The sequence below is a fragment of the Trachypithecus francoisi genome, unplaced genomic scaffold, assembly GCF_009764315.1.
Source record: "Trachypithecus francoisi isolate TF-2019V2 unplaced genomic scaffold, Tfra_2.0 Lachesis_group1, whole genome shotgun sequence".
NCBI lineage: Eukaryota > Metazoa > Chordata > Mammalia > Primates > Cercopithecidae > Trachypithecus > Trachypithecus francoisi.
In genome coordinates this window covers 16599771-16627450 of record NW_022681454.1, presented here as the reverse complement: position 1 = coordinate 16627450, position 27680 = coordinate 16599771, and the positions used below count along the sequence as shown (strand labels likewise).

At 45.7% G+C, this 27680-nt stretch overlaps 1 protein-coding gene across 1 annotated transcript; it reads left to right on the top strand.

Moving 5' to 3' along the window:
• The first annotated feature begins 556 nt into the window (after nucleotides 1-556).
• Nucleotides 557-27680, top strand: QDPR (quinoid dihydropteridine reductase). Its single transcript, XM_033213840.1, has 7 exons — nucleotides 557-833; nucleotides 3426-3518; nucleotides 8575-8671; nucleotides 11153-11293; nucleotides 21091-21199; nucleotides 22705-22788; nucleotides 26833-27680. Exons 1-7 carry the CDS (start codon nucleotides 732-734, stop codon nucleotides 26936-26938), a joined length of 732 nt encoding a protein of 243 aa, XP_033069731.1. The 5' UTR covers nucleotides 557-731; the 3' UTR covers nucleotides 26939-27680.

Here is a 27680-nt window from a genome sequence, read left to right as displayed (position 1 = left end):
CCACAATGCCCAGGGCAGCACCTGTCACAAATAATTATCTGGCCCAAAATGTCAGTAGTGTTGTAGTTCGGAGGCTCTGTGTTAGAGATACAGGCCATGGGCAGAAATAACGAATAAACATGGGAGAAAATGCCAGGATCTGTGTCTGACGATGAGTTTCATGTGGTAAAAGGGCCATTTGGATTAATGGGTATAAATGTACGGTCAGATAGAAGAAATAAGACAGTGTGGTTTGTCTCGTCTCCGCAGTGAACTTTCAGCTCCTTGAGCGTAGCGACCTCTTCCGTGTTTTTGGCAGGTGGGGATATTTAAATCTCTATTTTGATGCACAATTAAAAATAAAAAATTGCCAAAACAGTGGTCGAAAATTGTACTATACTATATTTCACGTGCTTACACTTCACAAATTAATGCTCGTAAAACACTCGCTCTCCATCCTCCTGGCCCTGAGCCCCACTTGCTGCACGCCCCGGGGCTCAGCACTTGCCCGCGGGTGGGAGGCGGGGCTTCGCCAAATCTCCGTCCCCGGGGGCAGGGCCTGACCGAGGTTACAGTCACTCCGGGTGGCGGGGCGCCCCGAGCGTGGCAGCGCGCTAGGCGGCAGCAGCGGGCGCGGAGCGGGACGCGGCCGCCGCGCGTTCCCTCTTGGCGGGGTTGGCCGGCCGGGGCGGGGCGCGGCGCTCGGGCTCGAGGCAGTCGGAGCTGTGGTAGCCAGGCCCGCCAGGAGCAGGATGGCTGCGGCGGCTGCAGGCGAGGCGCACCGGGTGCTGGTATACGGCGGCAGGGGCGCGCTGGGTTCTCGATGCGTGGAGGCGTTTCGGGCCCGCAACTGGGTAATGGCTGCGGGCTGGGAGCTGCTGGGTCTCCGCGGGGGTGGCCGGGGCTTTCGTGTGGAGCCCGACGGGGGGCAGTTTAGAGGAAGCTGGGTGGCCCCGTGCACCGCTTGACGCGTGTTTCTTGCACGTGCGCGCACAGGTCTCGCGTCTATTCCTGTTTCTGAGTGCGTGCACACGCCAGTCCCAGGGCGCTGGGCCTTTGCTCTCCAAGGAGGTGCTCCGTGGGCCTCCACCAGACCCAAAAAGTCCGGCGTGACTCGGAAGAGAATTCCGAAGGAGAGGAACGGGAGCGGGGGTGAGAGGACAGAGAGAGAGAGTAAAAGGGAGGCTTTGGAATGAGACAGCCCAGTCCCGGTTACTAGTCGTGAGACTGCGTATTGATTGCTTAACGCCCTAGGACCTCAGTTGCCCCATTTGTAAAATGGAGATTCTGATAGAGTTGTGAGGACTAGATGAGATAATTGGTGTCGTTGCACATAAATTACCTGACGCCTGGTAAAAACTGTTTAAATGCTGGTTATTAATGTTACTGTTACTACCCACCCCTGTTCTTTTAGCCCCCTTGGATCTGACAGTTTGAAGTCTCAGCACGGAAAAACGCTGACGGCTTCTTTGCTTTGCAAAGACTATTTCAACTACTTTGCATAGTCAGGTATCAGTTTCCAGGAGGCAGCAAGTCCGAGCAGAGCTGATCCATGGCCAAAGACCCTTGACGTCAGCCACTCAGCGGGCCTCAGCACTTTCCCGGTGGAGATCCTGCCAGGGGCAGCGTTCTGGGAGCTTAGCAGCAGCAGCAGCCTGGGCAAGAGTTCCCCTGGGACCAGAAAAAGGATCTCAGGATTTTCTTCAAAAAGAACAAACAAACAAAAACAAAAACCTATTTATCTATCTGATTTTTATAGATTTAGGGGCACAAGTACAATTTAGTTACATGGATATGTTGTGTAGTGGTGAAGTCTGGGCTTTTAGTGTAATCATCACCCAAATAGTGTACATTTATCAAGGCTTTCTCCTTGCTCAGAATCTGGTACAGGAATATGCTTCTAAATAATTCAGTCACACCACTCCCTTCCTGCCACCCATGTGCTCAGAGCCTGGGGACACTGATGAGGGCACTTTCCCAGGTCTTCAAGAGATGTATGGTGGTGACAGAGGCAGCACTTCTGCCAAGGGCCAGGCACTGTGCTCCCAGTACCGGAGTTCCCATAGACTCTTAATGCTCCCAATAACTTTAAGGTAGTAGATTCTGTTAGCGTCATGTGTTAGAGGGTGAAGGCTGTGCTTTCTCCTGTTGGTGGCACTTGGTCTTGGCAGAATCTGGAGAGCTGGTTTACCTCTGGCTCTTGGTCTTTCTACTCCAAATTCTTCCTGTCATCTTAGGGAGGGCTAGGATGATGGAGACTTTTCATTGTTTCAGAATCCCCCGTGGGATAACAAGTTAGTTAATAATATAACAAATGTCGATGAATAGATGCTATGTTTACAGCTTATGGTAGAGATAATTATCTCTGCGGACTTCAGACCAAGAGACCCTGAGTAAGGACTGAGCATCACCTGTGCCAGGACCTTTATCTTCTTCCATTTCATTTAATTCTTACACTGCCCCTGTTAATCATCAACAAACAACCTCTTTTGTTGGGAACCTCTGGCCAGCATCGGAGTGAGAAAGCCACTCTGGCAGAGCTGGGATTCAAACCTGATCTGTCTGATTTCCAATCCTAAAACCCATCCTTTTCTGCTCTAGGGCAGGGCTCCTCTGTGGGCTGAATCTGGTCTGCCACCTATTTTTGTACAGCCCAAGAGTTAAGAATGGTTTTACGTTTTCAGGTGGTTGAAAGTAAAATCAAATGAAGAAAGATATTTTGTTGTATGTGAAAATTATATGAAATTTACATTTCAGCTCTGAAGATTTATTGGAACACAGCTGCACTTATTTCTTCCCCCTATTTATTGCTGTGTTCTGTTACAATTGCAGACTTGGGTAACAACAGGGTTTGTGTTTTAGAGGTGAATGTGGAGGAGGAGGGGAATGTTTGGAGGTAGGAGGGGCTGGGATGGAGCCCAATATGGCGTAGGCTGGCGAAAGACAGGTGACCCTGGAACGTGTGAGAGAGGTTGGTTGCTAGTTTCTTTCTCTGGTGAGCTTTCATTTAACTTCTGACCTGTCTCCACTCTCCTCCTTTCTTTTTCTTTCTTTTTTTTTTTTTAAATGGAGATAAGGCCTCCTTTTGTCGCCCAGCCCGCAGTACGATCCTACTCCGGGCTGGAGTAGTGGTACATCTAGTGGTACGATCATAGCTTACTGCACTCTCCAACTCTCGCCTCAACCTCCTGGGTAGCTGGGACTACAGGCATGTGCCACCACACCTGGCTAATTTTAACATTTTTTGTAGAGACCGGGTCTTGCTGTGTTGCCCAGGCTGGTCTCAAACTCTTGGCCTCAAGAGATCCTCCCACTTCGGCTCCCAAAGTGCTGGCATTAACAGACGTGAACCACTACACCTGGCCAACTCCCCTCATTTCTGTGTGTGACCCTTTCATGGAATAACAACTCACTGCCTCTTAACCAAAGCTGTTTTCTCCTTCCAGTGGGTTGCCAGCATTGATGTGGTGGAGAATGAAGAGGCCAGCGCTAGCATCGTTGTTAAAATGACAGACTCGTTCACTGAGCAGGCTGACCAGGTAATTTCAAAAAGGCCCCTAAACATTGTGAGGGGAACCCTGGGGAGAGGTGATCACTGGCTATATGTTCTTCCTTTTTTTTTTTTCCCCCGAGACGGAGTCTTGCTCTGTCACCCAAGCTCTAGCGCAGTGGCGCAATCTCCGTTCACTGCAACCTCTGCTTCCCGGGTTGAAGCAATTCTCCTGCCTCAGCCTCCCGAGTAGCTGGGATTGCAGGTGCCCGCCGCCGTGCCCACCTTCACATCCGGCTAATTTTTTGTATTTTTAGTAGAGACAGTGTTTTACCATGTTGGCCAGGCTGGTCTTGAACTCCTGACCTTGTGATCAGCCTGCCTCGGCCTCCCGAAGTGCTCAGTTTACAGACATGAGCCGCTGTGCCTGGCCTGTTCTTCCTTTTTTTTAAAGCTGTTGTGTCTCTAATTAGGAAAGCCATTTGTGCTCATTGGAAAATTTGGAAAAAGTGAGAAATGATACAAAGATAAATTATATAATCATTTTGAATTAGTTCACTGTTAATGTTTTGGCCTATTTTCTTGTCTTTTTCTACGCATATTTTATGTTACTCCTTTTACAAGTTTAGGTAATTTTGTATTTTATAGTTTATGGTCAGCTTTGTGTTTTAGTTTTCTATACTTAAATACTTCCCCAGATTACTGAAAAAACCTCTTTGTAGATGTGTGATATTCCATTTTATGGAATGGCCACAGTTTACTTAGTTTCTGTTTATTGTACATTTGAGTTTTTTGCAGGATTTTTGGTTTACTATTATTAAGAATGTTGTGATGAACATCTTTGTCTACATATCTGATTATTATAATTATAATTATTTATTTATTTATTTATTTTTTGAGACGGAGTCTCGCTCTGTTGCCCAGGCTGAAGTGCAGTGGCACAATCTCGGCTCACTGCAAACTCCGCCTCCCGGGTTCATGCCATTCTCCTGCCTCAGCCTCCCGAGTAGCTGGGACTACAGGCGCCCGCCACCATGCCCGGCTAATTTTTTATATTTTTAGTAGAGACGTGGTTTCGCTGTGTTAGCCAGGATGGTCTTGATCTCCTGACGTCGTGATCTGCCTGCCTCGGCCTCCCGAAGTGCTGGGATTACAGGTGTGAGCCACCACGCCCAGCCTGTTTTTTTGTTTTAAGAGTCTTGCTCTGTTGTTGACACTGGAGTGTAGTGGCACAGTCTCAGCTCACTGCGACCTCTGCCTCCTGGGTTCAAATGATTCTTATGCCTCAGCCTCTTAAGTAGCTGGGATTACAGGCATGCACCCCAATGCCTGCCTAACGTTTTTGTATTTTTAGTAGAGACAGAGTTTTGCCATGCTGGCCAGGCTGGTCTTGAACTTCTGACCTCAAAGTTATCCACCTTCCTAGGCCTCCCAAAGTAATGTACGTGGCCCACATATCTGATTATTTAGGATACATTCTAAAAAGTGGAGTTACCCAGTTCACAGCATGAATGCTAACAAAACAGGCTATTTTTAATCATAAAATTATATGCATATTATAAAACAAAAGTCCAACAAAACTATGTAAATAGTTTTATAGAAATAAACTGTGAAACTGTCCCTTTTCTCCCCATCATAGTATCATTTCCCAGAAGGATGCACTATTAACAGTTTGATGGATATCCTGGTATAAATATTTTAGATGCTCTAGGCTGGGCGTGGTGGCTCACACCTGTAATCCTAGCACTTTGGAAGGCTGAGATGGGCAGATCATGAGGTCAGGAGATTGAGACCATCCTGGCCAACATGGTGAAACCACGTCTCTACTAAAAATACAAAAATTAGCTGGGCGTGGTGGCGCGCGCCTGTAGTCCTAGCTACTCAGGAGGCTGAGGCAGGAGAATCGCTTGAACCCGGGAGGTGGAGGTTGCAGTGAGCTGAGATTGTGCCACTGCACTCCAGCCTGGGTGACAGAGTGAGACTCTGTCTCAAAAAAAAAAAAAAATCTTAGATGCTCTTAAGCCATGCTTAGCTTATTTGAGAAGCCCTCCTGGTGAGCCGCCTGGATGACTTTTGAGTCAGGTTCTCACTGTGTTGCCCAGGCTGGACTGGAACTCCTGGGCTCAAAGGATCTTTCTGCTTCGCTCTCCCCAATAGCTGGGACCTCCTGAGTAGCCACTGTGCCAGACTGACTCTGTGTTTCATGGTTTTTAGTGCTGCAGCCCACATTCCCAAGGATAACTTCACATCACTGTGTGAGGTGCCATATTTTCCCAACCTCTCAGTGTGGCAGGCAGGCAGGCAAGCCATTTTACAGCTATGAAGATAAGTTTGCAGTGACTAAGTGACAAGGCCAACGAGCCGCTCGGTGTGGGGGTCAGGATCATAGGTCTCCAGATACGAACTTTAGTAAGTTCAGGTGCCGCTTGGTCTGCACGTGGGTCTGCTTTTCATTTATTTGCCCTCTCCCTGGTAATCTCAATACTGACGTTTTATGATGCTTATCTGTTTTTTATAACAAATTTTTAACATTTTAGAAGTGATGCATGCATGATATAGAAAATACAAATAAGCAAAAAGAAAAGGGAAATCATTGATAGTTCTAACATATAGTTAATCATTTATTTATATTTCCTTCCAATCTGTCTCTCCAAAATATACATGTATAAATCTACAAATTTTGAACATAAAACTGTGAGCACAACTGTGCTTCTCATTTGCTCTTTCTGAAGTGTCAGTTTGACATAGATTGGAATGTAAAAGCCAGATGACTTAGTTTAGCACTTCATTTTTGTTGTTCTTATATTTCTTAGTGTAGTCTCAATGTTCCCATACCTAAGTGATACAGATTGGCCTTAGTGAATTTAATAGTGAAAGTTAACATGGCATTGTTAGTTGCCAGGCAGCATTCTCAGTGCTTTATTTTCATTGACACATGTTGTCTTCATTACATCCCAAAACAAAGCTTCTAATTTTATCCCCCTTTTAAAAGGGGGTAACTGAGGCACAGAAAGGCCCTGGTATTTGTCCAAGGTCAAACAGATAAAAGGTTGCATAGCCAGTATTTGGACATGGGCAGTGGGGGTCTGACAGCTGTTCTCTTAACTGCTATGCTAAGATGCCTTAAAGCAAAATCGTTTCATGTGAATAAAGTAATAAAGCCTAAAATGGCTGGGTGCAGGGGCTCACACCTGTAATCCTAGCTCTTTAGGAATCCGAGGCAGGAGGATCACTTGAGCCCAGGAGTTTGAGACCAGCCTGTGCAACGTGACAAAACCCCATCTCTACAAAAAAATACAAAAATTAACTGAATGTGGTGGCACTGTAGTCCCAGCTACTCGGGAGGCTGAGGTGGGAGGGTGGCTTGAGCTTGGAAGGCAGAGGTTGCAGTGAGCCGAGATCATGCCACTGCCTTCCAGTCTGGGCAACATTGCCTAACCTTCTCTACAAAACAAACAAAAAATAAAGTAATAAAAGCCAAAACGAAATGGAAGGGCTGTGCCTGGGTTTGGAGAGCAGCAGCCCTGCCAGGTGCGGGTCTCTGTAATTGGTGTCTGTTCAGTGTCTCTTCTGCTCTAATTAACTACAGGTTTCTAATGTCCCTGTAGATTGAATGTGGAGGTTGTCCCCACCCAAGGCTTGACAGTAGAGTGCATCTCTAAGACAAAGATTGAGAGATGCTTTTGTGCTTATAAACTTAGCTTTGAAAGTCTTCCCTCTTCTGCTACTCCACCAAAGGAAGAGGAGTACCTTCTCCACCATACCCCCAACCTTAAGAATTTCTGAACAAACAGCATAACATTCAGTTTTGTCATGAAACTGGGGAAAGAGGTAATCAACTGAAATGTTCCTGCTGGGAGAGACACACGGTGTTGATTTAAGTCTTTTTTCTTTTTTTTTTTTAATTAAATGTAGGGATGAGATCTTGTTATGTTGCCCGGGCTGGTCTTGAACTCCTGGGCTCAAGTGATCCTTCTGCCTCTGCCTCCCAAAGTGCTGGGACTACAGGCATGAGCCATGTGCCCAGACTGACTTAAATCTTTAGAAGATTGGGCCAGGCGTGGTAGCTCAATTCTGTAATCCCAGCACTTTGAGAGGTCGAGGCAGGCGAATCATCTGAGGTTAGGAGTTTGAGACTAGCCTGGCCAACATGGTGAAACCCCATCTTTGCTAAAATACGAAAATTAGCTGGGCGTGGTGGCAGGCACCTGTAATCCCAGCTACTCAGGAAGCTGAGGCAGGAGAATCGCTTGAACCCAGGAGGTGGAGGTTGCAGTGAGCCGAGATTGCGCCATCGCATTCTGGCCTGGGAGACGAGCGAAACTCCATCTCAAAAAAGAAAAAAAAAAGAACTCTTAAGAAGATTGATCTTAATGAAGCAATTGGGATGTGTCGTCTCAGCCGTTCCAGAGAAATATGGAAGGGTCATGGTGGATGGCCAGAATTGCCTGTCCTGACAGACTGTTCTTTTAATAAATTATAACAAGAGGGCATCTATATTTTCAATGCTTTAAAATCTCAAACAAACAGAAGCAGAGAGATCATTAAAGTGAACCCCCATGTACTTAATATTACCAACATATTGCTATTGACTGTATTTTTTCTTTCTCTTGATTTTTCTTACAATTTTTCATTGGCATTTTTTTCAGAGTTGCAGTTAAAGGGATTTTTGGATGGGGGTGGGGAAAATAGGGTTGATCTTCTTTTTGGATTGTAATTCTGTGATTTGTGAAGAAAGTCTGGAAAGAAATATACCAGGATGTTAACTATGGGCAGTGAAGCTCTAGGTGCTTTTTTTTTTTTAACCTTTCCCTACTTTTATTTATTTATTGTTTTATTTCAAGGGATGCTTATGTCTCTACCTTTCAGAATGTATACAGAGAGACTCTAGATTGTTTTTTAAAAATTACACCGAAGTGTACTTGGGCTTCAAAGTCTGAAATGCTCATCAGAGCTTAGTCTTCCACCTAATTTTCAAAGTGTTAATTGCCAGGTACTGTAAACTGGCTTAAAAAGAAGACAAAAAGAAACAGAGTATCTGTAAAGATGCTAGCCTGTGTTGGCTTACCTTACAGTTTATACATTTTTTTGTTCCTGTGTTGAAGGTGACTGCTGAGGTTGGAAAGCTCTTGGGTGAAGAGAAGGTGGATGCAATTCTTTGCGTTGCTGGAGGATGGGCCGGGGGCAATGCCAAATCCAAGTGTGAGTCCTGTCCTGAGTCACTCATTCGTTCTGCTCTGTTCTTTGTCCAGCTGACAAGGATTGTGTATGGACTAGGTGACAGGCCAGCTGTGTTTCTGTATATATCCCAGAATCTTTACAGTTGCTCGGGGAGAGAGTGATTAATGCTCTTAATCCATTTTATGGATAAAAAAGAAACTCTCCCTGGAGGACGTGAGGGGACGGGGGCATTGAGTTTGAGTTTAAAGTCAAGGCAGAATGAAATCAGCGTGGCCTGTGCCCCAGTCATGTGCTATTCAGGCATTGGAGGATGTGTAGGAAGTGCAGGGATCATTTAGAAAGTCAGAATAAGTCAAACTTAAGTTTTTACTAAAGCTGATTCCTTTTTTCATCTTTCTTTTCTTTTCTTTTCTTTAAGACAGATTCTTGCTCTGTCGCCAGGCTGGAGTGCAATGGTGCAATCTCAGCTCACTGCAACCTCCGCCTCCCAGGTTCAAGCGATTCTCCTACCTCAGCCTCCCCAGTAGCTGAGATTACAGGTGCCCACCACCACGCCCAGCTGATTTTTTGTATTTTTGGTAGAGACGGGGTTTCACCATGTTGGCCAGGCTGGTCTTGAATTCTTGACCTCAGGTGATCCACCCCTGTCAGCCTCCCAAAGTGCTGGGGTTACAGGCGTGAGCCATTGCGCCTGGCCCATTTTTCCACTTTTCATTATGAACATTTCTAAACATACCAGAAAAGTTGAAAGAACAGTTCAGTGAACACCTTTATATGCTCCATGTAGATTCAGTAACTCTTAACATTTGCTGTACTTGAGTTGAGCTTGTTTTCTTGTGCCGTGTACTTTGTGCATTTTTTTTTTAACTGTTTGAAAGTAAGTTTATGCCTCACTATATTTCAGCGTGTTTCTCCAAAGAATAAGCCCGTCCTACATTATTATGGTATCATTGTACCTAAGAAAATTAACAGTAATTATCTAAGATTAATGATATTGAGCCCACATTAAAATTACCCCAGTTTATTCCATGTCTGTTATAATTCTTTTTCCCTAAACATATTCCACTCAAGGTTTATGTACTGCATTATGTTGTTTTTAGTCTCTTAATCTAGAAAATGTAGAATTAAAAAAAAATTCCCTGTGATAAGACTTTGTGTCAAGTCCTTGGGAGTTTTCATATAGCATGTCTCACATTCTGAACTTGTCTGAACTTTTCTTTAAGGTGCTGTTTGACTTGTTCCTCTATCCTTGGTATTCCCCATGAACTGGAATTTGCGTCTAGAAACTCAGTTAGATTTAGCATAAACATTCTTGAGGTGCGACTTCTTCCTGAGTGATGGTGTGTACCGTATATGCCATCACCTGGGAAGCTCAGCATGGCAGCTTGCCCTACCCTTAGGGATGCCAAATTTGATGCTTGGTTGAGATGGCAACTGCCAGACTTCCATTATGAAGGTACTTTTTTTCTGTTTGCAGAAGTAATTCATATGTGGGATGTATGGTACTGTAATATTGTGTGTCAATGTCGTGTTTCCCAAATATTATACTTTTCACCCAGTGGTTTTAGGCATTCGTTGATAATCTCTGCCTGAAGCACTTACTCTATCAGGGGTCAGAAAATGGTAGTTTTCTGATTCTGTCCTCCCTTCTACATTTATTAGCCAAAGCCATTTAAAAATACATTGACATTCTGCGACCCACATGTCAACGTGAGAGTAGTGCTTTGTGAGGTGATCAGGTTAGCAAAACAGCTTGATAACCTTTTTGTGTGTTTCGGGAGCAAGAAATGATACATGTGGATCCATCAGGTTTTTTCCTAGTCTTTTTTAGTGGGGAAATGCAATTCCTTGTTTATCACCTACCGACCCCTCCTATAGCAGGAGGACATTCTTTTTTGATCACCAGGTACCACATGTCCTTTGAGTTGCCCAGTTGGTGGTGTGACATATGTTACCATTTGTTCTTCCTTATGTCTCTGCCAAGGCCGGGGAGTTAAAACAAGTGTGAAATGGTTGTTATTTTAGCTTTCTTTTAAAGAGTCTTTAAAGCTAACATTAAACTTTCAGCCATAAAATATGTAGCTCAGTGAAAGCCCTCTTTATAGCTGTATAGTAACAGGCCCTTGGATTTTTATCACAGAGAAAACCTGACGTAGACATACAGGTTCTTATTACAAATCTGATACCATTCATAAAATAAAACAATCTTTGAATTAAAGCCAGTCCAGCAAATGAGTGAACTCCAGGTTTATTTGCTAAAATTTATTGGCCAACATTTTGCCAGTGTATAGGTAAGGAAGCTGAACCTTGGGCGATCTCATGGCCTGGGTTTGAACCCGTGTCTCTGACCACTGATCCCTGTGCTGTTTGTATTAGACCTTGCTGTAGACAGGGACCTGGGGACCAGGAGAGAGGGCTTCCCTGAGTGTGGGGCTGTGTGAGTTGAGCTCACCTTTTGGTTTCTTTTCTGGGAATGCTGAGCCCACATGTTTTTTCACTCAGCTCTCTTTAAGAACTGTGACCTGATGTGGAAGCAGAGCATATGGACCTCGACCATCGCCAGCCATCTGGCTACCAAGCATCTCAAGGAAGGAGGCCTCCTGACCTTGGCTGGTGCAAAAGCTGCCCTGGATGGGACTCCTGGTAAGCCTTTATTTCCCCATCTGTGAAGTGGGGGTGCTTACCTTGCTTGCTGGGGCTGCTGGGCACTTCATGGGATGAGGATTGTTAAAGCCTTTACCCTCTAAGGTGCTTCACAGATGGATGGATTTTGCCTTCTTTTGGGCCTGAATCATTTTAGGGAGAAGAGTTCCGATCTTTTGTTTGCCTGTCCTCATGTTTATGGTGGTAAGGAACACGGTGATCTGGCACCCCCCATTTAGTGTATATATCTGTGATCTACACTGGAATGAATGGTGTAGTGGAAATTAATCAACATGGATTATTAGTATCACATTGTATCCATGTGTTCCAGGGGAGCAGCTTAGCAGCTGGAAATAGCATAGGTTTTAGAATGAGAGAGATTCGTTTGACCAGTAAGGTGGCTCACACCTGTGATTCCAGCACTTTTGGGAGGCCAAAGCAGGAGGATTGCTTGAGCCCAGGAGTGCAAGACCAGCCTGGGCAACATAGTGAGCCCCTGTCTCTACATTAAAAAAAAAAAAGGGAATGAGAGGGTTGAGGGTGGATTCTTTACCCTAGATGTGTGACCCTGAACCAGTTCTTCGGTCTCTGACCAGATGTCTACTGTAGTTTCCTTAATTGTAAAATAGTGACAATGACATCTAACTTGAAGAGTGCTATAAAACTGTAGAGGTCTTATAAGTACCTCGCGCTAACCAATCGCGGTGGCTCAAGCCTGTAATCCCAGCACTTTGGGAGGCCGAGACGGGCGGATCACGAGGTCAGGAGATCAAGACCATCCTGGCTAACACGGTGAAACCCCATCTCTACTAAAAAATACAAAAAAAAAAAACTAGCCGGGCAAGGTGGCGGACGCCTGTAGTCCCAGCTACTCGGGAGGCTGAGGCAGGAGAATGGTGTAAACCCGGGAGACAGAGCCTGCAGTGAGCTGAGATCCGGTCACTGCACTCCAGCCTGGGAGACAGAGCCAGACTCCGTCTCAAAAAAAAAAAAAAAACTGTAGAGGTGTTGCTATGTAGAAAGTCCACATGGTAGGCACCCATAAATGGTAAGTCTTACTGTTATTCGCAATAAATGGTAGATCTTCACTCTTTTCACTTCACGTGTATTCTCACTTTAATCTCATCAATATTATCTTTTTCAGTTTACAGATTAGAAAACTAAAACTTGGAGAGTTAAGTAACTTGTCTGGGTTTGTGCAGTAAGTAAGTTGCAGACTTACTCGAACCAAAACCCTAATAATTTACCAACTGTGTGCTTTTTCCATTATGTCATTTCTTTTGCATTTTTTATGACTGGTATTAATTTGCTTGGGTGGCTTAAACAACAGAGATTTATTTTCTCGTAACTCTGGAGGCTGAAAGTCTGGAGATCAAGGTATCTGCACGGCTGGCTCCTTCTGAATCCCCTTATAGATGGCTGCCTTCTCCTTTTGTCTGCACGTGGTCTTCCCTCTGTGTGTCTGTGTTCTCGTTTCCTCCTCTTTTAAGGACACCAGACATGTTGGACTAGGGCCCACCTTAATGAGCTCATTTTAACTTTGTTGCCTTTTAAAGACCTTCGAATACAGTCACATTCTGAGGTACCGGGAATTAGGACTTCAATATATTAATGTTGAGGGGATGCATTTCAGCCCATAACACTCCCTGTGGGATAGGGCTAAAGGAATTTAAGCGGGCGTAGAAAGCAGCAGCATAGGGAGGCAGGAAGTGTCTACCTCAACTATCTAAGTTGAACTTTTTTTTTTTTTTTTTGAGACGGAGTCTCGCCCTGTCGTCCAGGCTGGAGTGCAGTGGCCAGATCTCAGCTCACTGCAAGCTCCGCCTCCCAGGTTTACGCCATTGTCCTGCCTCAGCCTCCCGAGTAGCTGGGACTACAGGCGCCCGCCACCTCGCCCGGCTAGTTTTTTGTATTTTTTAGTAGAGACGGGGTTTCACCGGGTTAGCCAGGATAGTCTCGATCTCCTGACCTCGTGATCCGCCCGTCTCGGCCTCCCAAAGTGCTGGGATTACAGGCTTGAGCCACCGCGCCCGGCTCTCTAAGTTGAACTCTTTAAGAAAAATGGGAGTTTTCTTTGACTCTCTAGTAAGTGGCAGAGACCTTGGGACCCTTCTCAGTTACTTATTTTCTTAGAGACAGGGTCTCGCACCCAGGCAGGAATGTAGTGGTACGATCCTAGCTCACTGCAGCTTGGAATGCCTGGGCTCAAGCAATGCTTTGCCTTGGCCTCCTGAGTGGCTGGGACTGCAGGCACACACTGCCATGCCTGGCTAATTTTTCTATTTTTGGTAGAAACAGGGTCTTGCTATGGTGCCCAGGCTGGTCTCAAATTCCTGGCTTCAGGTGATGCTCTTGCCTCGTCCTCCCAGAGCACTGAGTGTTACTGGCACGAGCCACTACACCAGGCCCCTTCTCAATTTTAATGTAACTCACCGAACTGTGAGGCCGTGACTACTAGCAATACCTTGCCTCTCATTTTCTTCTTCCGTTTCTTAGAGCGTGTGATGTTACAAGTCCGTGGCTATAGCAATCATTAAAGCTGTGTAAATGTTAGCTGTCTGGTTGGTTGAGATCTGATTTTTATTTAAGATGACATGGGCAGAGGCACTAGAAAGTAAACAGAGAAATGAGTCATAGTTTGACATTTAAAAAAAACAAAACCCTAGGATGGAAAGACTGGTTTTTCTTTTTTTCTTTTTTTCGATGAGGAGGAAGAGAGTTTTATTTTCTGCGGGGAGAAGGCCTGGAAATTATCACCAGACCAACTCAAAATTACAAAGTTTTCCAGAGCTTATCTAGCTTCTAAGCTATATGGAAAGACTGATTTTTCTAAATGACAGAAGAGTCTCCTACTTTCCTTTGGTTTGCAAGTATCCTTTGATTACATTTTGGGTAGTGGTTAAGACTGTAGGCCCTGGAACCATGCACATTGGTCTTCTGGTAAGGCTCTGCCACTTACTGACACATTTGGTGAGTTACTTCGCCTTTCTGAGCCTCCGTTGTGTTAATAAAATAAGGTTAAATAATGTCTCCTTTATATATGTGGTGGTTGTGCCTTGTAAATGTCTTAATGGATCTAAACGGATGAGAAAGGTATTACAGAGAGTCAACAGTAAGTGTGAGCCATTATTATTATTTACTCCAGGCTTATTTCTGCCCAGCTATTCCTGCCTCAGCATGTTAATGAATTTGTTCATCTTTAAGCTCTTCAGTTAGATTTTGTTAAGCTATTAATAATTTGAGTCATGAGATCTTTTAAGTATGCTGCAGACCTCAGAAAAATCAGGGGAAATTGATCAACAATTTGAAAGTAAATGATGAATCAGGATTAATAGTCCCTCAAACTCAAGAAGATTTGTTCACACATGAGAAGTTTTTCACTTGGAAGGATACAGAGAAAACCTCACCCTCCTATTTCCAGAGTTGTATTTCTAGACTGTCTAATGTAGGATAAATTGTATTAAAATGGTGGTCACTTTTGTTTACCATTAAAGGATCTGTGCTGTGATTGGAAATCACTTTTGGGGGACCTCATCAATTATTTAATAATTTGGAAGTGTTGACCTTCTTAGTGAAATGCCTTTTTTCCGTATCTTGCAAATAACTCCTTTTGTGTGCCCAAGGAAAGGTCATTCTGTAGAATTAGGCCATTATGGTTGCTTGTTTCTTTCCTTCGTCAGAGTCCCTGCTCTTGTGTTGTATTGTTTGAATGGAGTGAAGAGACAGCTCTGGGACTTTGAGGACCAGGACTGGATTAACGAGCGCTTATGCCCTGGTTTATTTTAATCACTGAAGAGTTTGTTATGTTTTTATACTGCCCCCTGATTAAACAGAGAAGCTAGGGATGGTGAACTATTCTTCTTGTGCTTCCAAATAGCTCTTTGAGACCTTGACCCTCTTTTGCAATTTGAGGTTGTTGTTGAAGCAGTTTTGTGATTGGTTCCTTGGCTGGGCTGTGATCCTCCCGCCTCCTGCTGGACCTGTGATGGCTCCACAGCGATTACATTTTAAACAGTGTGTGTGCTGAGGATTTTAGGGAGGCCTATGACCTCTAGAAGAAATAGTAGTTTTCAGAAGGTGGAGAGGTTTACAGTGATTCACCCTGCCTTCTGGTTGCTGTCATAGCAGCATTTAGCGAGCAGCTACAGTTGGGTGCAGTGGGGAAACATCAAGAGGAAAGAGACATCATTCCTGCCACATGCCTGCAGGGCAGAGGGAAACCTACCCTAATAAAAGGCAACCCTTGATTCAGTCAGCAAATAGTCACCAAATAGTGGGAGGAAAGGAAGACCAATCGGTAGCAGGTATACACCATGTCAAAATTTGCTCAAATGGTACACCCTAAACATGTTTAAGTTTGTTGTATTTCAGTTATACCTCCATAGACTTGGAGAAAAAGGAAGAAATCTTTTTAGGTATCTGTCTTCTGGGTGCTTGGCTTGTTGGGCTAAGCTTGATCTTATTTCATCACCATAGGTGTCTGTAAAGTAGGTGCTATTATTTTCCCTTGATTACAGAGGGAAAAAACCAACGTTCAGTGATTTTAGGTGCTTTCTGTAAGACAGCCTGGCTAGTTAGTAGCAGATGGGTCTGAGTAATAAATTGATCAGTAATTAATATATAATTATAATCAGTAATTATAACAATTACTGATAATATAATTATATTGAGATAATTTTATAGTTATATTGAGATGATATAATTATATTGAGAGCCTTCTCTGGGCAGCAGGCGTGCGGGGGGTGTGAGTGTGAGACTGGGCTCAATTACGGTCTAAGCAGAGTGCTTTTGGCGGGGTGATTCTACCTCTGAAAAGGTTTTGTTGAGGGAGCTGATTCAAATAGGGTCTTGGAAAAGGACTTGCTTTGACAAGTAGAGCTTATGGGAAAAGCTAGAAGGCACTGTCTTAGTTTTTATTTAAGTAATTTAATTAATCAATTTTTAAATTGGAAAACTAACCAATGCATGTAGTAAAAATTCACTTGGCACTAAAAGAAACACAATGAATAGGAAGACGCCCTCCTACTCACACCCCTGATCTCTATGGCACTCCCTCCCAGACCCAACTACAGTGGTGGCTCCTTGGGTGTCCTTCTGGAAGCATTCTGTGCCATTCTAGTGTGCGCCCATGCCACACTCATATACTTTTTAAAAAGCACCATAATTTGGCAGAGTGCGATGACTCATGCCTGTAATCGCAGCACTTTGGGAGGCCACGGTGGGCGGTTCACCTGAGTTCGAGACCAGCCTGGCCAACATGGTGAAACCCCGTCTCTACTAAGAAATACAAAAATAATCAGGCATCGTGGCAGGCACCTGTAATCCCAGCTACTCAGGAGGCTGAGGCAGGAGAATCGCTTGAACCTGGGAGGTGGTGCTTGCAGTGAGCCAAGATCGTACCACTGCACTCCAACCTGGGTGACAGAGTGAAACTCTGTCTCCAAACAAACAAAAAAAGAGGCTGAGGTGGAAGGATTGCTTGAGCCCTGGAGGTCAAGGATGCAGTGAGCTGAGATCGCACCATTGCACTCCAGCCTGGGCAACAGAGTAAGATTGTCTCAAAAAAAAAAAAAAAAAAGAAAAGCACCAAAATTTGATGACTCAGTAGAGGCTATTCTGTGCCTTATTCTTTTCACTTCATCATAGATTAAATAATTTAAAAGTTAGTTTGTCTGGAATATTGAGAAACTCATGAGTTACTGAGAATCACCTACCATAGTTTTAATGAACAGAGCTACTAGTTTGTTCGTTTTTTTGTTTGTTTGCTTTTTTGTGAGATGGAGTTTTGCCCTCGTTGCCCAGCTGGAGTGCAATGGCGCAATCTTGGCTCACCACAACCCCTGCCTCCTGGGTTCAAGCAATTCTGCTCCCTCAGCCTCCAGAGCAGCTGGGATTACAGGCACGCATTACCACCCCCAGCTAATTTTGTATTTTTAGTAGAGACGGGGTTTCCCCATGTTGGTCAGGCTGGTGTTGAGCTCCCAACCTGAGGTGATCCACCTGCCTTGGCCTCCCAAAGTGCTGGGATTCCAGGCGTGAGCCACCGTGCCCGGTCCCAGTTTGTTTTTCCATTCCCACCGTTTTGGAGTGCCCACCATTGATTAAGCCCCCTTATCCTCCTTTGAGAAACCCACCTATTGCTCTTTTCTGAAAGCAATGAATACAATATTTATTTATTTATTTTACCTTTTTTTTTTTTTGGAGACATGGTCTGGTTCTCTCACCCAGGCTGGAGTGCAGTGGCATGATCTTGGCTCACTGCAGCCTCGACCTCCTGGACTCCCGCTATCCTTCCACCTCAGCCTGCTGGGTAGCCGAGACTACAGGTGCGCGCCATCACACCTGGCTAATTTTTGTATTTTTTGTGGAGACAGGGTTTCGCCATGTTGCCCAGGCTGGTCTCAAACTCCTGGGCTCAAGAGATCCACTTGCCTCAGCCTCCTAAACTGCTGGGATTACAAGCCTGAACTGCCTCACCTGGCCAAATAAAGTATTTATTGAATGCCACCTTTTGATTTGGTAAACAAAACAATTAAAATCCCTGCCTCTGTGGAACTTACTTTCTTCTGGGAATGAAAGAGCCCTTTCGAGTTTATGAGGTGTGTCACGTTTCACATCATCTTCAGGAAAGCCTATGACCTGGGCATTAGATCCCACTTAGCAGGGAAGAACCAGAGGCTGAAAGAGCTGCTCGCCCAAGTCGCAGTGGTGAGGAATCACCTGGGTTCCAAGCCCTGGGCTTGAAGTCCAGATTCTGGGTTCTTTCTGGTGTGCCGTGCCTTTCCTGGGAGCCAGAGAGCTGCCTTATGCTTCTTAGTCTTTCTAACACTGAGCCTAGGGATTCCCACATGGAAGAGGCTCCATGACATGGGGTGTGGTAAGTGGGTTTTGATGCCCGGGAGCAGATGGTCCATGGCTGCCCCTTTCCAGGCTCTGGCTTTACAGGCAGCAGAGTGATGGCAGGTTGGTTTGATGGTGTTAAGGCCAGAGTTGTCACCTTCCCAATCATGTCACAGTCCTTCCATCGCTGATAAGGAAGGAAAGGCCCCTGATGGGCCGCAGATGACTGCTTGATCTGGAGAGGAATCATGTATTGTAATATGAATAATGATGAGCTGGGAGAGTGGGAGAAGCATCACCCCTCCCTGCTGCAGTCACTGGGAGAACATCTCCCTGGCAAGGTGCTGAGCAAAGCCATTCCTACACCAGGCTGGGCTCCCTCCGCACTGATCGGGTTCTGTGCATGCCCTCCATGGTTTCCAATGCCCTTCTTGGATGCAGTCTCCCTCCATCCTCAGCATGGCCTTGTGAATAAATTGTGATCTGAGTTACCGCTCCCATTTACAGATGGAAAAGCAGGCCTACAGAACCTGTGATTTTTTTTGGTGGCTGGAAAAGCAGGAGTTAGGGCTGCACTTTTTGAATTCCAAGTTGATGACCCTTTTTGCAACTCCTTATTGCTGTCCGTGGAAAAAGAGTTGCCAGTGACCTGCTGAGAGTCGTGAATGACAATAATGGCCAGGACTGAGTGTTCCTCTGTGCTCAGTACTGTACAAAGGGGATTTGTTAACCTGGAAAAAAAACAATCAGTGGAGCTTTATTACTTGACATAATTAAGGAGGCTGGAAGTATTCTCCAAAGCAGCGTCTCTCCCAGGAGGGTTTCCTGGGGTGATGGAGAGGGGAGAGGGTGTGTCACGGCATGTGGAGGAGGGGTCCCAGGGGCACAGAGGCAGTGAGTCATCACGCCAGCACATAGTCACATGTTCTGGTGATGAAGCTGTAGCATGGTAATGAGGAAAGTCCACTTGGGATCTTCTCTAAGTTGCTGGTTTCACCTGACTAGTTGACTGCATTCCATGCAAGTTGTGGGAAAAACCAGGCTGTGAAACAGGCTGATTGTTCAAGCTGTTGAAACTCCTATAGTCCCTGGAGACGCTCCCTGTCTGCTACATGGTATTTTATTTGATTGTTGTTAGGATTTGGGATTGTCATTCTCATTTCATGGAGTGGGAAACCGAGGATTCCAAGGTTTAGTAGCCTCTCCCAGTGTCAGTCACTAGCAAGCAGTGGAGCCTGGACACGAAGCCAGGTAGTCAGGTTCCAGCGGACATTACTTCTATTGATTTGATGGGAAACATTCATTGAGTGCCTGACCTGTGTGCTAAGGGTATGCTCGGAATTAAGTACTTGATTCCTGTGTGTCGTAATGAGCCCCCCTGGATCACACCTGAGTTTATACTGATAAGGTGATTAGTAGGTTGAGGCCCCTAGACAGCCTCAGGATGGAGCTACTTCCTAGAATGATCAAGCGATTAGGCGGTTAGAAATTTCAGCTCCACTTACCAACGTCCTGGAAGGGAGTGGGGCTGGAGATTAAGCTGTACAAAAACTTCCAGATGTGATGAGTGTCTGGGTTGAACACATGGAGGTGCTGGGAGGGTGACGTGGTTGGAGCAGGCATGGAAGTTCCATGCCCACCCCCTCTCCTACTCTGCCTCTGTGTCATTCCACCTGGCTGTTCCTGAGTTGTATCCTTTATAATAAACCGGTAACTATTAAAAAAAAAAAAAGTGTTTGCCTGAGTTCTTCCAGCCATTCTAGCAAATTATTGCACCTGAAGAGGTTGTTGTGCAAACCCCCGATTTAGCCTGTTGGTCAGAAGTCTAAGTGGTCCAGGACTTGTGACTGGCATCTGAAGTAGGGTAGGTCTTGTGAGACTGCGCCCTTAAATCAGACTGGAGTACAGTGACGTGATCATAGCTAATTGCAGCCTTGACCTCCCCCAGGCTCAAGTGAACCTCCCACCTCAGTTTCCCGAGTAGCTGGGACCACAGGCATGTACCACCAGGCATGGCTAATTTTTGTAGAGATGGGGTCCCACTATGTTGCCCAGGCTGGTCTTGAACTCTTGGGCCCAAAGGATTCTCTTGCCTCAGCTTCCCAAAATGCTGAGATTAAAGGCATGAGGTACCGCACCTAGCCGAGAGTTCTAAGTGAATTATCAGACACCCAGTTGGTGTCTGGAGACTTAGAGAATTGATTGTGTTGGTAAACACCTCCAACCCATTTTACAGATGCAGCAACTGAGGATTAGAGAGGTTTTGGGAACTTGCCCAGAATTTCTTTAGTGGTAAGTGGAGGAACTGGGACTTGAATATATCTGATTTGACTTCAAGGCCTGTGTTACAAATAACTGCTTGATTTTGCTGTCCCATTAAGTGCCTCTGTGTGCCAGGTGCTCACCAGCATTTAGTGATCAAAGGGTTCAGAACCCAGTTCTTGCCTGGGCTTTAACCTCTCCATCAGCTTTGGCACACGTTTGTGTGTGAGCCTGGCATGTACTCAACCTGTCTGAGTCTTGGTTTCCTAAGAATAAAAATAAGATCAACCTTTTGGCTTTTGTAATAAATGTTAAGTGTGAGATGCATAGTAGGTACACTTGAAATGTCATGTCCCCTTCACTTTCTCCCCATAAATGTTCATTTATCTTTTCTTCCTGGCCTCTTCCGGACCCTGGAATGCTGCACCTTGGATGTACCGGTGGCCTGTGTGAAGCCTGTGTTCTTGGAAACTGGCCAGAGGCCATAACTCCCAACCCACCTATTCCCATCCCCTCTTTCTCATGGCTCTTTGCCATTTTTTGGTGGGGGATGGTGAGGACGTCCGGCCTGGAGGAGGCCAGACACAGCTATTTATAAAGTTTTCAGGGACGAGAGATCTCAAGAGAAGATTGCATGTCCTTGCTGTCCCCCTGGCCGCTAGTGGTCACTGAGCCATCTTCTCCCCATTTCCCAGGTATGATCGGGTACGGCATGGCCAAGGGTGCTGTTCACCAGCTCTGCCAGAGCCTGGCTGGGAAGAACAGCGGCATGCCGCCCAGGGCAGCCGCCATCGCTGTGCTCCCGTAAGTGCTTGGGGTTCCCTGGCCGCTGCCCACCTCTGCCCCACTGCTGCAGGTGACTGTTTGTCTGACTGTAGCTTTCCACAAGTGACCTGTGTGTGTTCTCACCTCAGGCTCTGAAATGCACCAAAGTCTCTTAGGATACTTATTATCTTAATCTGTTTGAATTGCTCTAACAAAATACCTTAGACTGGGTGATGTATAAACAGCAGAAATGGATTGCTCACAGTTCTGGAGGCTGGGAGGTCCAAGATGAAGGCGCCAGCAGATTTGGTGCCTGGTGAGGGCTCATTCCTCACAGATGGCGACTTCTGAATGTGCTCACATGGTGGAAGGGGCAAGTGGGCTTCCTCCAGCTTCCTTTATAAGCACGCTAATCCCCTCCTAAAGGCCCCCAATTGTCTCCTGCAGACCCCACCTCTCAACACGATTATGTTGCAGATTGCATTTTGTATGTGAGTTTGAGGGGGATACATTCAGACCATAGCAATACTTCAAGTTTTGGGTTCTCCTGGGCTGTCCAGAATGTTTGATTGGCTGGTTGGATGGGTCTGTCTTTTTTGCCTCCTTTTTTCCTCTCTCTTTCTTTTCTTCCTTCATTATTTCGTCCTTTAAAATTAGACTACACATGTTTTTTTTTTATATGTAGCTCTGTCTTTCAAGTCATTACATGGCATATGGGTGTGTGTGTGAGAGAGAGAATACGGGAAACTGTTGGAGGTGTTTCTGTTGGCCATCAGGGGACAGTCCCCCATCAGCCGTCCCAGGCAGAGGCAGCTGCTTTGGAGGGAGGCTGTTTCTTCTCACTGGAAGGCTTCTAGCACTAGCAGGCTTGCCTCTTGCCTGTGGTCCTATTATAAAGGGATGCTGAGACTATAGGGACTGTACTGATTGACTTTCTGGTTCCCTTTTAGTTGTGAGGTTCTGTGATTCTGTGACATGATTCCCGCAGCTGTTGTGAATGATTCGAATGATTCCTGAGGCCCGAATGTTCTTGGGAGATTAATGCATATCTGAATTCTGTATTCTCTTGCCAAAAATCTTAAGGTTTTGTGGAAAATAGCCACATATTTAAAATTTTAGTATTTAAGTATTCTCATATTGAAAGGCATATTACTACCTTAAATCCTTAGAAATGAGTGTGCTACATGTTAGGCAGTGAATAAAGACACAGCAACAAAGCAGTTTAATTCAGTGAAGACTCTTTTTGAAAAAGACAAAATGTGGCTTCTTCTGTTTTGTTCTTGTCTGCCTAAGTGGTGAGCCACAGAGCACCTTATTGAATTATGCTCAGATCTGGCCTTTGCTAGCGGGGACAGCTTCCTGTTCTCTCTCTGCTTATCTTCCTGTCTGATCTTTCCATGTAAATAGCACCCTCGGTGCCAGAGGCTCTAGGTTGTCATGCTGTATGTTTGCGTTATGTTTGCGTTTTCCTGGCCAAGGAGGACTGGGCACCTGTTGTTATAAAGGGGCGACATGAGTGACGTGCTTATCTGTGTCCATTGCAGGGTTACCCTGGATACCCCGATGAACAGGAAATCAATGCCTGAGGCTGACTTCAGCTCCTGGACACCCTTAGAATTCCTAGTTGAGTGAGTATTACAGTCATGTCCATGACTGAGCAGCTTCCAGCCCCTATTCTCTGCCTTGCTGTGGTCCAGAGGACAAGTCTGTGTTCCCTGAGGTCATCAGGGTGGTCTTGGGAGGTCTCCGGGACTCATTGTCTGTCAGACGGAATCTCAGGGTAGCTGGACTTGGAGACAGGCAGCAGAGTAGTGGAATGGGTAGTGCCGATGTGAATCCTGGCTCCCTCCCTCCGCAACGGCCACGCTGAGCACATTATTGACCTGCTGAGGCCTCAGTTTCCCCACCTGGATCATGAGGTCCATCGTGCTTGTTAGGAGGATTAAATGTGATAGTGTGTGCCAAGCACTCGGCACAGTGTCTGGCCATAGCAAGTGTTCAGTGATCCCCAGCTGCAGTTTGTGTCGATACTGCTGTGACGAGGAGCCTCCATGGGGGAGGGGGACACCAGGTGGATGGCCTGGGGCACATGTCTGAATCAGTGTAGAGCCACAGACCCACAGAAAGAGCCCTTTATTTCCCAAATCCTTTTCGCCCATTTGTGAATATGGGTAGCATTTGAACGCTCATGAAACAGAGCTGAATTCCTCTTTTGTGTTTGTTTAGGTGTCAGTTCCCCAAGCCCCTCTAGTTAGTAAGCATGGGTTCATCGAGCACCCGCGATGGGCCAGGTGCTGCCCTTGGCTCTGGGGTCAGGACGAAGATGGGATCCCTGCCCTCATGGAGCAGGGGGGCCGCGAGGGTCACGGTGACAGCCTGACCCACCCGTGTCTCTGTGTAAACTGCTTTGACAACTGTTTGTCAGAGATGTTTGTGAATATACCAGTGTGCTTCTGGCCTGATGTTACAATCTCATTTAAATTCAATCGGGAGAAATTTGGGACTTGCATTTTGTGTTTGAAACATGTACTTACAGAGCACTTTTTATGTCCTGGCCACCATTCTAAGCACTTCATAACTCTGATTTAATGCTCATAGCAAACTCTGAGGGAGGAGCTGTCATTTTTGTTTAAGGCTTAGAGACTTGGAGGGATGGCAGGGGCTAAGTCACTTGCCTAATGTCACACAGCACTGCCAGGATCTGATGCAAGTGGTGTGGCTGTAGAGCCGATGGTCTTAACTGGTCTGCTGACAGTTATTTCTCTCTATGCCAGGAATCATGCTAATGCTTGATTTGCAGGAAAAAAATTGAAGTTGTAGAGGAAATCAAGCTTTGAATCGTGTTTGTGTTTGAATTTCTTTTTAAAGGCTGACACACCCAAGCACGCTTGAGGTATTGGTCTAAGACCTAGACTCTAGATGGAACATCTGGGGTCTTGTGTCTGAACTCGTGCTGAGCCACAGACCCACAGAGGACGGGCTGTCACAGGCCCCCTTGTTCTAGAGATCACATCCACCCATTTGTGGTATTTGAAAACTCTCAGAAAAGTTGGCATGAAGTTTGCTTTGAGATGTCGGCGAGCACATCCTTCTTCTACCATCCCTGGTTAGAATGGCGTTCTCTCTCACCTATCCACGCTGCAGATGAGGGTGAAGGAGAAGTAAGACCATTTAAAACATGCATTGCAGCAAACCAGCGTGGCACATGTATACCTGTGTAGCTAACCTGCATGCTGTGCACATGTACCCTAGAACTTAAAGAATAAAAAAAACAAACAACAAAAAAACATGCTTAACCAACAGACAAAACCCTACACATCAAAACAGCACTGGTCTCTGTCAGAGCCTTCCCTCACCAAGCCCTGCCCTGTCCCCAGAGATGAGACCGTGACACATGACAGTACTTTAGAGAGTTTTAGCAACGCTTTGTTTTTTGAGCCCATGTGTTCAAATGAGCTCATTCAAACCCCAGAGTGGGGGCCTGAATGACTGGACCTTCAGACATCAGCACTGGCCCAGAAGGTTCCAGATCGGCGCTGGGAGTTTCCCGGGAAGGAACTGCTGAGCACTTTCCAGTTAATGAAGGTCCAAAGTCTCAGCTGGTGCATTGTCAAAATGGATGATGTACTCAAATGTAAATATTTTATGTTAAAGAATTATCATGTACTTCTTGTTTCTTGTGAATTTCTTTTGCCCTTTTTCATTCCTGTCTTCTTACAGGGTGTTTTGACTGCCGCAAGTGGGGTCCGTCGCTCCTCTCCTCAGATTTGCGAAATGCCCCTGTTACTGTATTTAACATTTTATTGTAATAGTCTGTTTTTTTGTATCTCTTTTTCCATTGTTTGGTGCAGCGGTGGGTACTCTATAAATATTTGATTTAAAAATGCCAAATAAATGAATTCTGTCTGTTTCTCTCATAAATTTCTGAGAAGGTAATATGGCGAAGTATTGTGCATATGTCTCTCTCTTTGAATGAACTAATTAAAATCTTTAAAAATAATTTTTTTTTTTTTTGAGACAGGGTCTCACTCTGTCACCCAGGCTAGAGTGCAGTGTCATGATCACGACTCACCCCAGCCTTGATCTTTGGGGCTTAAGCAATTGTCCCACCACAGCCTCCTGAGTAGCTGGGACTACAGGCATGTGCCACCATGCCCAGCTATTTTTTGTATTTTTTTAGAGGTGGGGTTTCACCCGGTTGCCCAGGCTGGTCTCAAACTCCTGGGCTCAAGTGATCTACCTGCCTCAGCCTCCCAAATTGCTGCAATTACAAGTGTGAGCCACCACGCCTGGCCAAATTAAAATCTTTTAAAATCACAAAAGAATTCCAACAATGTAGAAAAATACCAAAATGAAAGTTAAACTCGGCCGGGCGCGGTGGCTCAAGCCTGTAATCCCAGCACTTTGGGAGGCCGAGACGGGCGGATCACGAGGTCAGGAGATCGAGACCATCCTGGCTAACACGGTGAAACCCCGTCTCTACTAAAAATACAAAAACTAGCCGGGCGAGATGGCGGGCGCCTGTAGTCCCAGCTACTGGGGAGGCTGAGGCAGGAGAATGGCGTGAACCCGGGAGGCGGAGCTTGCAGTGAGCTGAGATCCGGCCACTGCACTCCAGCCTGGGCGACAGAGCGAGACTCCGCCTCAAAAAAAAAAAAAAGTTAAACTCATGCCAGATCCTGCCACTCAGAGATTAGAATGAGTATACCACTGAACTCACTGGAGGCCTCAGTATGTGTCCATCATGCCTACTAGCTTTTTTTTTTTTTTTTTTTTTGAGATGGAGTCTCACTCTGTCACCCAGGCTGGAGTGCAGTGATGCAATCTCGGCTCACTGCAAGCTCTGCCTCCAGGGTTCACGCCATTCTCCTGCCTCAGCCTCCCGAGTAGCTGGGACTACAGGCGCCCGCCACTTTGCCCGGCTAGTTTTTTTTTTTTTTTTTGTATTTTTTAGTAGAGACGGGGTTTCACCTTGTCTGCCAGGATGGTCTCGATCTCCTGACCTCGTGATCCGCCCGTCTCGGCCTCCCAAAGTGCTGGGATTACAGGCTTGAGCCACCGCGCCCGGCCCCTACTAGCTTTTATTTATTTTTTATTATTTTTTTGGAGACAGGGTCTTGCCATTGTGTCCTGGCTGGTCTCAAACACTTGAGCTCAAGCGATCCTCCTGCCTTGGCCTCCCAAAGTGCTGGGATCACAGGTGTGAGCCATAATGCCTGACCTTTAGTGGCATTTATTTATTTATTTATTTATTATGTTTTGTGAGATGGAGTCTCACTGCGATGCCCAGGCTGGAGTGCGATGGTGCAATCTCAGCTCACTGCAACCTCTGCTTCCCAGGTTCAAGTGATTCTCCTTCCTTAGCCTCCCAGGTAGCTAGGATTACAGGCACATGCTGCCACGGCTAATGTTTCTATTTTTAGTAGAGATGGAGTTTCATCATATTGGCCAGGCTGGTCTCAAACTCCTGACCTCAAGCGATCTGCCCACCGCAGCCTCCCAAAGTGTTGGGATCACAGGTGTGAGCCATGGCGCCCAGCCCTTAGTGGCTTTTAAACAGTTGCCGCTGTGCCACCCCTTTCCCCCACCCCACAAGCTGTCGTTGTGAATGTCAGCATGTACCCAGATTTTTGCTTTGAGAATGTAAAAAAAAATTTTCTTTTTTGTTCCAGAACCTTCCATGACTGGATCACAGGGAAAAACCGACCAAGCTCAGGAAGCCTAATCCAGGTGGTAACTACGGAAGGAAGGACGGAACTCACCCCAGCGTATTTTTAGGCCTCATCTCAGTGCCTGTGAGGGGCCTGCCAGAAAAGTCACTAACCCATTTCAGGGTGGCCTTGTCCAGCCTTGTGTTTTCTGTAACCCCTGTTTGTGGAACGAGATAATGAGTCCTATTTTTCTCTCACGTAACGTGCATTTGCTCTCCTAGGACAGTGTAATAATACATTTATGTGAAGTGAAAACATGCAAGACTGGCGGCCTGCAAATAGCATCCGTCAATCTGTGTTAACTGCATAGGGAGGGCTCTGCATAGTCCCTGCTATAGCGGTGTCATGTTGGATCACTTTTGAGACTGTTTATCTGTCCTTGACAGTGGCTGTCATCTTGACTACTTTGTTGATTTGTTGGTATTGGGGACGTTTGAAAGGCTGAGTTATTTTTGAATGTCATGTTTATGTCATAGACGTAGTTTTCGCAGCCTTGAATTAAACTGCCTTAAAACTCCTTTTGTGGTATAAGCAAAACTCCATGGACCCTGTCCTGGTATCCTTTTCCTGTGTGGTTGCCCCGTGTCCTCTGGCCTAGGGTTAAGTGTGCAAGATAACTACTTGTGAGTATTCAGAATGTTGTTCCTAATACATGCACTTGTTGTCTGTCTGCCTTCTTTAATCAAATCACATCTTATATACAGCAGTCAGAGATGAGTACACTAGAATCATGGATTGCTGGAGGTCTTTTAATCTGGTGTTCTCAGAAGGGGGTGGATTTAAATCCTGAAATAAATGTTTCAACACAA